The following is a 12,210-nucleotide window of genomic DNA, read 5'->3' on the forward strand; positions in this document are numbered from 1 at the left end:
TCTCTCAGCCAACTCATAAGCAACATGTCCCTCAGCCCTTGATCAACACCAACACTGCGTGCACATTTTCATCGCCATGTTTGACCTCCTGTGTCTGATTTTCTTCCTGGATTCTGGCAACTATGTCCAAAAGAACACTTTTGACGAGAAGAAACTTTGGTCTAGTATTAATTTTTGAAATTGTTAATTTGTTCCCAATGTAAGGATATTTGTGTGGGAAACCGACTTTTCTTTCTGGATCCCCACCACTCAGATCAGACATTCCCAGGTGTGATTAGGTGCAAGGAAAAATTTGCTCTATTCTGCCCCATCGCTTTTTTTAAATGCCTACTTATTGAGATTTTCTATCTTTCACAAAAATATACCTCAAATGAACAAATCATAGATAGCTATAGATATCAATGTACAGGGGATGGAGCACAAAACAATAGTCATTCAATATTTGGGAACGATGTATTTCCGGTGACGACATGTAGGAGGAGGTCGCATGTTGGGTAGCTCCCCCGCTAGAGTCCTGGGTTTTGGTCCTTTATCACCCATTTTGGGGGGGGGGGGGGGGGGGGGGGGGGGGGGAATCTTAAGCAACATGTCTTTCTTCTTTAGTTGCCAAAGAATGTCCAAGAGCCAGTGAAGGAATATTGGGAGGGAGGATACGAACGCCAGTCTGCCGGCAGGGTCAAGTACAGCGAAAGGTGCATTGGCAGGGAAGATGACAGAGGCAAGCTCGTTGGGTGGGGCTGCATTCAGTGGACGGTCTGTTGACCCCGATAAAGGGAGACATCTGGAAGAACATTGGAGGCGGTGTGGGAGGAGGGTGAAGTGCTGAAGGGGGTGGATGAGGCATAGCAACCACCTCGCCTCGCTAGAAGCTGAACTGGCCAAGGTGGAGAACAAAAATAAGGGCATCAAAGCCCAAAGGTGGAGGACAGTGAGAATAGATCGCGGCGGCAGAATTTGAGTATTATGGGGCTGCCCGAGGGCGTGAAGGGGCCCCCCCGAGGCCAATGGAGTTTTGCGAAAATGCCGAGGAAGGACTGGGACTGGGTTGAGTATGGTGGAAGAGAGACTTTGTTGCTGTTGGGTGGGGGGGGACAAATCTTGTATGAAGTTGTATTTTCCTGTATTATTTTTATTAGTCTAGATGTTTTGATGCCCTGAATTTGCATATGGGTACTTGGTGGGGATGGTAGATCGGGGGGGGGGGGGGGGGGCTATGTTTTAGTGGGGTTGCTTCGAGACAGTAGGGTGGTTGGAGATGTTTTGACTCTTTTGTTTGAGTGGGGGAGGGGAACTCTGGTTGAGGGGGCTGCAGTGGTGAGTAATAGGAGCGAGGTGGGGGGAGGGGGCTGCCGCTCACGAACCTGTTGAGGCAGGTTTCAAGAGGAAGTGGTTGGGAGGTTTCTGGGAAGGGGAGAGCGCAGTTGGCTGACAGTGACTGGGGGCAAGGGGGTGAGAGCCCCCCGATCCGGCTGGTGACATGACTGTCCATGGGTTAGGAGGCCCAGTCTAACAGGCAAGAGCTTTTGCGTATTTAAAGAATGAGGGCCAACGTGGTGCTGTTGCAGGAGACCCATTTCATAGAATTTACAGTGCAGGAGGAGGCCACTCTGCCCATCAAGTCTGCACCGGCCCTTGGAAAGAGCACCCTACTTAAGGCCACGACTTCACCCTATCCCCATAACCCAGTAACCCAACCTAACCTTTTCAACTCTAAGGACAATTGATCATGGCCAATCCACCTAACCTGCACATCTCTGGACTGTGGGCGGAAACTTCCGGAACACCCGGAGGAAACCCACGCATACACGGGGAGAACGTGGGGACTCCGCACTGACAGTGACCCAAGCAGGAATCGAACCTGGGGTCCTGTAGCTGTGACGCAGCTGTGCTAACCACTGTGCCGCCGTGCTCAAGTGACAACCAGGTACGGCTTCGTAAAGGTTGGGTAAATCAGGTGTTCCATTCGGGATTTGTTAAATGGAACTGTCCCAGTTCAATAAGAGAATCCGGATCAATCTCCAGTGGGCAGATTTGTTGACAAATTGCAAGTCCTCATCTACCCATATATCGCATCTATGTCTAACTATGTGGGCAGCACGGTAGCATATTGGTTAGCACAATTGCTTCACAGCTCCAGGGTCCCAGGTTCGATTCCCGGCTTGGGTTCTCCCAGTGTGTGCGTGGGTTTCCTCCGGGTGCTCCGGTTTCCTCCCACAGTCCAAAGATGTGCAGGTTAGGTGGATTGGCCATGACAAATTGCCCTTAGTGTCCAAAATTGCCCTTAGTGTTGGGTGGGGTTATTGGGTTATGGGGATAGGGTGGAGGTGTGGGCTTGGGTACGGTGCTCTTTCCAAGAGCCGGTGCAGACTCGATGGGCCGAATGGCCTCCTTCTGCACTGTAAATTCTATGTTTCTATGTTTCTAACACTAGATGGTGAAACATTTTCTCTTCATGGGCATTGAGTTGATAACAACGGAATCCGTGGGGTAGACAAGAACTTAAACTTTTCACACAATCACAAAGTTCCAAGATCTAAGTTTTAGATTTATGTTACTGAACAAATTATACATAATTTAGCAGAAGAAAAATAATCCAATATTAAAATAAATCAGCAGGCAGTATATCTATAATATACAACTTTCTGATGAAGATTCAATGAGACGGTGTTCTTTTTGTTAAATGTTAAGCCACCCCATTTGATTATTTTCGTCCTTTTAAAAAAAAAGTATGACAATTTTGGCGTCAGTAATCGAAAATATTACACTTCAAATGGACATGGGAGTGAATTTTAACTTTATCTTGATTTGGGCCATCAACATGGATGACATTAACAATTGCACTTGCTGAGTTTAATGTTGTTTTGAGTTTATGAGGTTTCTTTCATACAATACTTTCAGCTTGTTCAACTTTTACCTCTTGTGCACTATTCAGAGTAAACCAGACCCTTACCCAATGGGCTGACGAGGATAATCTGCTGAACTTGCGGACCCTGGTTTTTTAAAAGGGCAGTTAGAAGTTTCACTGCAGGCCAACGCACATGAAAATCAAACTCCTGAAACAAAACAAAAGTTGAGTTTGACATGTTAAAAACCATGAAAAGTTTGCGATATATTATAACAAAGTGCAGCTGCCATAAAAAAACCTGTCAGGAGATAAACTGAACACTAAATAGACAGTCAGCAGTCTGATATTATGGCTAGTTGCAGACTAATGTGCCAGAGCTCATTTCATTGCATCCAATTGAGCAGATTGCTGAGTGGGACCCGTGGAGGGTGGAGTTTGGGAAACACAGAGAGGTAGTGGCAATGAAACAGCAGGTGATGGGAGCAAAAGAAAAATGGTGAATCGTCTTTAGGTTTGCAAAGTTTACAGACAGCATTGCAATATCGATGGAAAAGTCACCTAATTATCCCACATAAGACAAACTTTTAACATGCATACTCTACAAGCACAGTAAGAAAGCCAAGCTCTCTCTCCTGAAAAGGAAACACATTTCTCCCAAAACTGTGCAATTGCTTTTCTCTACACCTGGTTTAACAGTAAATTTGTAGACTGATTCAATCAATAAATTCCATGAAACTGCAGCAACTTAGAATTGCACAAAATAGGGGAAAAGTAATTTACTAGTTCATAGCGTTTTAAATTAAATGCCCAAGTGATGATACAATATATTTCATCAGCCCCAGCACATCGCTGCTGGAAAGTGTTCGAGGCCAACCATCTCCAGCTGCTTCATCAATGAACTTCCTTCTATCATTGAGGTCAGAAGTGAGAACGTTCACTTATGATCGCACAATGTTCAGTATCATCAGTCGCAATTCCTCAGGTAATGAAACAGACTGCACCCATGTGCAGCAAGACCTGGACAATACCCAGGCTTGGGCTGATAAGTGGCAAGCAACATTCACACCACGCAAGTGCCAGTCAATCTTCAACAAGAGAGGATCTAACCATTGTCCCTTGCTATGGCATTAACATCACTGAATTCCCCACTATCAACATTCTGGGGGGGGGTTACGATTGACCAGAAACTAAATTGGACCAGCCATATAAATACTGTGGCTACAAGAGCAGGTCAGAGGCTGGGAATTCTGTAGCGAGTAACTCCCCCCGCTGTCCACCATCTACAAGGCTGAAGTCAGGAGTGTGATGGAATACTTTTCTTAAAAATGGAATCCGAAAACTCACCTCCAACAAAGATAACAGTAGGGTTAGATTTTCTTGGTTTTTGATATAAATCTCTGCGAACTGCCCAGCCAGATCATCAGAATTGGTCTTCTGGGCATTCTCCTCTGCAAAAAGATAAAAAATAGGAGGGAAAAGAAATCAAGTGTGACGTCAAGTCAGAGGACTAGACTTGGGTACCACCACAATTTAGAAATGAGGCAAGTACAATTAGAAGGAAGAAGCTGTTATAATAGAAAATCATTAAACAATAAGGACAGCACAGCAATATGAAAAAGGCTAAATATTTAAAGATCAAAAAGGTTTGTAAATACACAATAGAATTTACCAGGTTTTAACAATCAAGGTCTTTGAATTTGGGAAGAATTCAAATTCATGTTAAAACATCCCTATGGTATTTGAAAAAAGTGGTAGAAAGGTAACAGAAACACTGTTTTCAGTTTGCGGTGTGCACGACGTGCAAATTTGTATTACCTGCAAATGGGACTACTTCCAGAGCATGATTTCGCTCCTTAAAATGATTAATTGTTAGTAACCGGCCATTAAGGCTCCCACAACAGCACCGTCCAAAGGCATGAAAGCTACCATCGAGAAGGACAAGGGCAGCAGACACATCTGCAAGTTCCCGACAAGCTACTCATCATGCTGACTTGGAAATCGCCATTCTTTCACTGTCGCTGGGTCAAAATCCTAGAACACCCTCCCTAACAGCATCGTGGGTATACCTATGCCACATGGACTGCAGCGGCTCAAAAAGGCAGCTCACCACCACCGTCTCAAGGGCAAATCAGGGATGGGCAGTAATTGCTGGCCTAGTCCGTGACATCACATGAATGAATAAAAGAAAAGACAGCAATTACCTGCACTGAGGTTGAGGAGAATCGGAATCATAGCACACAACAAGGCCACCAAGTCTATCATGCTTGTGCCAGTTCTTTGCAAGAACTCGGATTAGTCCCACTCCCCACCACCTTCTTTCCCCAGAGCCATGCAATTTTTCCCTTTTCAAGTCAATCACCAAATTCCCCTTGGAAATTTATTGTTGCCCACAGCCTTTAGAGGCAGCGCATTCCAGATCATAACTCACTCAGTAAACAATATTTTCTTCCACCCCTGTTTTTTCTCCAGCATCTTGTGTCCTTTGGCTGTCAATGCTTTTGTCACTGCAATCCTTCAATTTCAAACACCACTATTAACCTCCTGTTAATCTCCTCTGCTATAAAGGAGAACAATCTCGGCTTCTCCAGTGTCTCCGGGTAACTGAATTCCCTCATCCCTGGTATCATTCAAATAGAACTCCTCTGTACTGTCTCCTATACCCGGACATCCTACGGTGCGGCGCCTATTTGAGAGAATGCTCCAGCAGGAGCGTAACCAGTGATTTACACAGGTTTATGAATCTTCCTCATTTCTTAGCAAAACAGTTACATTAACTCCCAATGAATTCTGACTGCAATTCGATTCTATTATACATTTGGCTTATTGCAGATATATTAACAGCAGGAAAGACAATGGAATGTGACCCTAATTATCATTGCATCCAAAATTGAGTTTTGATTAACAGGTCAAAAAGATTTACCTGACCTTCCTCGGTTCACAGACACTGACTAACCTTCTGAGTGCTTCCAGCATTTCCCAGTGTTTTATTCAAACTAGCAGCGACCCATTATAACATTTGCAGTCAACTTAGTATCATTACTCAGTTTTTCTTTACACACAGAATTTTTTGTTTTTCATTAAAGCTTTAACAGAGTCAGAAGTTCTCATTCTGGGAAAAGCTATACAAAGCAGTCCAATGTGTAAAACAGACCTAGGAATGTAAAAACAGACTTAGAAATAAAAATTTTAACAAGAGTCTAGCCTTGTGACTACTTTATAGTTATACAATGTGGAAATTTAATTGGGAACGGTTTTCTCCACAGTTTAAAAGATAAGTTTACATCTGATGGGCTCAATGATATGTGAAGAATAATCACTATTTCACTGCAATCTGCTTGTTAGAATTTCAGCACCTGAAAGAAAAGCTTCCTACCAATCTTGCTCCTGAGCAAAGTGCTTCGTTAGGATCAAAATTCCTTCACAACATTATAACTGTCTCCCCTTAAATCTAAGTCTGGGTGGTAACATGCCCATTGGAATTCGACCGTACAGAAGCTCGAAGGTATAGACTATTACCAACCTCTTCAATTATAGAATCAATGCTGATGTTGTCTTTTAACTCATCTTACATCCTTCCTGGAAGTTTTACATTCAAATCTAGTGAATTTTCATTTTTTGCAAAAAGAATAGCTTTTGAGTATCAAATAAGGTTTCCCTGCCATTCTGCCACACTTGACCAATTCCATCATCTCACCCACCTTCCCTATGTCATCCCCATCCTGTTCTTCCTATGGCATTCTCACCCAATTCCTTATATCCCTCTACGGCTTTGGACTCCATTCTCCATTCCTACCAATCACATTCTCTCTCTCTCCAGCCAAGGCAACTACGCGGTTGGGGTCCCTGGTTTTCATTCTCTACCAACTGCAGTCACTGGACTAGTAATCTAGAAACCCAGAGTAATGCTCTGGGGTCACAGGTTCAAATCCCGCCACTGCAGATGGTGAAATTTGAATTCAATAAAAATCGTGAATTAAAAGTCTAATGACGACTATGAAACCATCGTCGATTTTTGTAAAAACCCATCTGGTTCATTAATGTCCTTTAGGGAAGGAAATCTGCCGTCAATACCTGGTCTGGCCTACATGTGACTCCAGACCCACAGCAATGTGGTTGACTCTTAACTGCCCCTCAAGGGCAATTAGGGATGGGCAATCAATGTTGGCACAGCCTGCAACGCCCATGTCCCATGAACGAATAAGTAAAAACAGACCTGACCTTCAAACTGACCAAACGGAGAGGCAATAAAATCTGATTGTATTTAAAGATTTAGCACCTGCAGTCTTTTCTTGTATAAAATTGTACATGGGTTTGTACAGATCAGTCTCACCAGTGTTAGTACAATCTCCTCCGGATTAGACAGGTCTATTGACTCTCCTGCATTTAAACTAATACTCGCGAGGCTCAGACTCAAAATTGCATCGCGCCAACTACCTGTCTCGGAATCATGATGTTGCAGTTACCTGCCAAGGCAGCGGTAAATCTCAGCATTTCTATTGTTTTGCTACATCAAACAAAGAGGACAGAATTCTATACAGTCTGGACAAGCCCAGTATTTCTAGCAGTAGCAAAGGCCTTCAACATGGAAAGATTAAGAAATTAAGCGAAAAAGGAGGAAATTAAAGAATCAGGTGAGAAAAATAAGGTTGTAAATGAAAAGCTCTTGTCCAATAGAAGCAGCACGGTAGCACAAGTGGATAGCACCGTGGTTTCACAGCGGCAGGGTCATAGGTTTGATTCCCCGCTGGGTCACTGACTGTGCGGAGTCTGCACATTCTCCCCGTGTCTGCGTGGGTTTCCTCCGGGTGCTCCGGTTTCTTCCCACAGTCCAAAGACATGCAGGTTAGGTGGATTGGCCATGATAAATTTCCCTTAGTGACCAAAAAGGTTAGGAGGGGTTATTGGGTTACAGGAATAGGGTGAAAGTGAGGGCTTAAGTGGGTCGGTGCATACTCAATGGGCCGAATGGCCTCCTTCTGCACGGTATGTTCTATGTTCTAGAAACAGATTGTTACTTATGCTCAACCAGATTGCTCAGATTTCTATATAAATCAGTACTTATTTTAAAAGCTTTAAATCTCAAATTCCCCTAGCTCTCTTTCAATATTGGATTGCCAGGAAATATTCAAATCCAAAACAAAATCGCTCAATTCATTTTGTGCGTAAAATATCTACCATCCTGTGCATATACATCCAAAAATATAAATCCACCATCGAAAAGTGTTTAGCTAGTCACCTCACACAATGTACTGACAGTCATGTAAATCCAAATTCTCAAAACATACCTACTTAATGTCGAAAGCTTTGTTCTACTTTAAGATTAGTGATTGAGCTGGTTCTGAAGACAACATTTCTAAATAATTTGTTACCTGATTAGCCTTTCATACCAAGAGTATTAGTTTATGAGAAAAAAACATGCATTTTCAGAAGAGTTGGGCATGGGCCCACAGACCAAATTTAGTTATCTTTGCTAATTGTTATTAGCTGCTTTTTCTATTAGGATTAGATGCACCCTCACCTTCAAAGAAAAACCAAAAAGCCATTAGCCCAGCTAATAAGTCCGCATTCAAGGTTTGTGCAGGTTGTTAAACTTGAAATGTAATTTTAATTTGCAAATTTATTTGAAGCAGCGCTGTACAAAATTAAAGTTTTACCTTCAGATTCATCTGCTGAATTATACATGAAAGAGAAGAAACATCAATTGAGACAAAACAGATTGTCACAAATGCAAAGAATTGTTTGCAGCAGACATGCTGAAGCACTGATGCTCAAAACAAATATGGCGATGAAGCATGCCAGAATACAAATTTAGAAATAAAAGCACTTTGGGGAAAAAAAAAAATCATGCTACTTTTAAAGATCACATTATTCCCAAATTTTTCCTATTTGTGCGCATAGTGTTTCAAATGACGAAGATTAGTCGAGGGGAGAAAAATGCTTCAGGTCTTCAGGCTTACCCAACATGATTACCCTCTGATGCTCAGCACCAAACGGAAATCATACAAAACACCCAAGTTATTTAGTACAGGATTTGAATACTGCTGAAAAGTACATACTGAAGCTTTTAGTCTAGCACGCTTCAGGATGATGCAAGAATTCCAAATTTCAAAGGGAAATTTGGTCAATATAAACGTTGGGATTCTTCCAGCTCCATTTGCTACAAGATTGGTCTTATCGGCAACCTTGCAATAGGGCTCGAGCCATTGGCGCACTGTGCAAGCTCGACGCTGAAATAGGGCACATCAAAGCTATCCTGCAGGATAATGTCTAACCCAATCAGTCAGATTATTGCTTGCTGTGTGCCATGTGTACTCATGAATAGGCCCACGGCCACAACTGCTGGACCTGAAAAGTGCCCAGTCTGCCTCAAATTACTCTGGGAGGGTAAAGTTTCTCAAGCTGTTTCACACCGCTAATATGGAATGACAACATGAGCAGTATTTTCCACTAACAAGATGCTGCTGTCGAGCCTAAAAAGTGTTCTGCCGATCACACAAATGAGTAATATGGGATATGAATTTCAATGCCGATGCGATGTCAGGTATGTAGGCCATTTGTCCCAAAACTGGATATGGATCGTATCAAACAGCACGTCTCATCGTTATTCAGAATAGGCAGAGTACTAACTGAACTCAACCAACCCCTGCTTGCAAATCTCAGAACATAATGTCTAATGTTAGATGTGATTCTGCAATTGGGCAGCACTTGCTGAACAATCCAGAGTGTGCTAAGAAGTACACTAAATCAATTTAAGATTTATCAGTCGGATTTGCAACGTTTGTTAGAAGCTACATGTATATATGCGGCGGGACCTGCCCTCTGTTATTCCATCTTCATCGATCTTGGATTGCCACTTTATGATGTGGAAATTCCAATATCAAACAATAGCAGCAATCTCCCTTCTGTATACCGAAAGTGATATATTCATGAATATACCTGTTACTTAACTAAATGCAACTTTAATATTTCTTGCAATAAATTTGTGTTCTCCCAGATTGTTCGCATGGATTCAGCAAATATACACCACTTAATTAAATATTTGAGTTTCTAAAACCATTAATGCCACAACCAACAGGAAAATATATTCAGAAAAACATCTCCCAAGTTTTTGACAAGATTTTGTATCAGCAAGTAACGGGGAAAAAGGCACAGAAACATGAACAAAAGCAAATCAGAATTTGAATATATAGCGGACTTCAAAGTGCAAAGGGCAGAGGTGAATAGGGACTTTTCCAGAGATCATGAGAAAAATCACCAATAGATCAGTCTCTGAATATTTGCATATGTCCGATGGTGTTTACAGGTAGTTAGATAATACGGTGTATAATCGTTATTCTACTTTGAAACACATCTATGTTTGTTTAAGATGACCGACATATAAAGATTCCTAATAATTTCCTTACTTTCTGTGCCACAATTGAGTAATTGTTTTATGTCAAAGTTTAAATGAAAAAAATCCTGCCAAACCTGTATGTTTTTATTTAGAATGGGAAAGATCTAATTTCAATGTTACCTGGTGCATTGCTTTTAATCTCAGGATCCCACCCACCTCCCGACGATCTGTTTTCAGCCACCTCATTCCAGGCCGATGGTTGCATCCTACCCAGTCCTCACCAGCCTACGTGACCTACCTCAAATTCAGTGCTTGGCTCTACCCACCAACCCAGTTACTGAATCAGCCTTGGTACAGTCTCCCACTCTACTCCCATTAGTGATCCACCATCTCACGTTGCAACCCTCTCCCACCCGACACTGCATACTCATCTCGTCAAACATCTGTAGCTTACTTCTCCCCACAGTCTCCAAATGTTTAGTGCCAGTTAAACAATGACAAAGGCCTTTTAACAAAGTCCATAATTCACAGAACAATACTACATCTTGAGGTAATAATTGTCACCTCATTAAATGTCTCTGTCAATGAGGAGCTTTGCTGTTTTTTAAAAACTGATGAAAAACAAAACTAAAAATCTTTAAACCTGATCATTGCAAACAGCATGATAAATTCTGCCTTTGTGCACCATATACACAGTGTTACAGTATTGATCTGGAATACTTTCAGAGCTTTTTGTTCTGCCCCAATAATTTTAAAGGAGCAAGTTTCTTTTTAAACTAACCTTTTGTGCTCCTGTGGGCAAGTGCAGCAAAATGGAACATTGTGGAACTGACTGTTTGAAAGGGTGGTAGAGGCAAAAACCCAAATAACATTTTTTTTAAAACATAGATACGCACTTAAAATGCCATTACCTACAGAGCTACAACCAAAAGCTGGAAAGTGAGAATGGGATGGGTCGCTCTTTCGTCTGCCAGACACAATGGGCCAAATGGCCTCTTGTTGCCATACATTTCCGATATCGCTATGATTATGTCCATCGCCCCATGAAACAACACTTCATCCAGCACTTCTCCTCTAGTATTTTAAGTTATAAAACAGCTTTCAGCTAACTTGAGATAAAAATAACCTAATTTTATTTCAAGTTAAATCTCATCTTGATTTCAGTCAACCATGACACCGATACAAGGTCGTTAGTCAATAATCTCAATGCACAACTCATTAATCTCCTTTCATGTGGCAGACCTAGCTCAATCAAGGCTCTTGAAATGGTCTATTGTCAATGATTTATAATGAAGCAAGTTGAAAAGCAAAGCACAGATTGAATTCAAAGAAATGTTTCGGTACGATCAACACAAGGATACAGTGTACAGAAACGTTAGCTGGAAAGTGATAAGAGTATTGAAATGTTCCACCGTACCTGGTTCCTCCTCTTCGACATCATTGGAGATCAGATTGCATAGAGTATCCAATGCATAGCCAATAATTTCAGAGTCTGAGCTGGAGAGGGAATAAATAGTATAAATATATTTTCAAACCCAGACATAGAAAACCAAACTGGTAACTTATGAATATAGATCATCGACCTGAAATGTGAACCGTTTCTCACTCTGTAGATATTGCCTGACCAGCTGAGTGTTTCCAGCATTTTCTGTTTTGTATTATTGATAAGCCATTTATTTTTTATTAAATCTTGCTTTGTACTTAATATATAAAATGTTGTCCGAAAACATCCACAAATGTCCAGTTATGATGATAGAATGGCCAGTTATGTCCCATTCATACCACAAAAACGAACAGTTACTGCTCTTAGCCTTTTCTTACTGAAGAAGTTAATATTGTTGCTATAAAGAAATACTTCCTCGACAGTTTACCAAAAACACTCTGTTCAAGACCTCATCAGCATATTGACCTCAACATGGCCACAACAAGGTGCCAAGGGGCATGCATAGCCACCCATGATATCAAGATAACAATGAGTCACTTAGCAGCTGCAGAAAATACAGGAAGCATTTATCTGGAATAATTAAACACA

General features: G+C 41.7%; 1 protein-coding gene across 2 annotated transcripts in view; it reads right to left on the reverse strand.

The window, feature by feature from the left end:
- Positions 1–12,210, reverse strand: part of uso1 (USO1 vesicle transport factor) — a 97,177-nt gene that overhangs the window by 54,762 nt on the left and 30,205 nt on the right. For both annotated transcript variants that reach the window (XM_072495232.1, XM_072495230.1), the window contains exons 4-6: positions 11,596–11,675; positions 4,190–4,293; positions 2,951–3,053 (exon numbers count right to left, since the gene is read on the reverse strand). In XM_072495232.1, the coding sequence (XP_072351333.1) occupies positions 2,951–3,053; positions 4,190–4,293; positions 11,596–11,675 (287 nt within the window). The remainder of the gene's footprint in view (positions 1–2,950; positions 3,054–4,189; positions 4,294–11,595; positions 11,676–12,210) is intronic.

The sequence above is a fragment of the Scyliorhinus torazame genome, chromosome 3 (genome assembly GCF_047496885.1).
Source record: "Scyliorhinus torazame isolate Kashiwa2021f chromosome 3, sScyTor2.1, whole genome shotgun sequence".
NCBI classification, from domain to species: domain Eukaryota; kingdom Metazoa; phylum Chordata; class Chondrichthyes; order Carcharhiniformes; family Scyliorhinidae; genus Scyliorhinus; species Scyliorhinus torazame.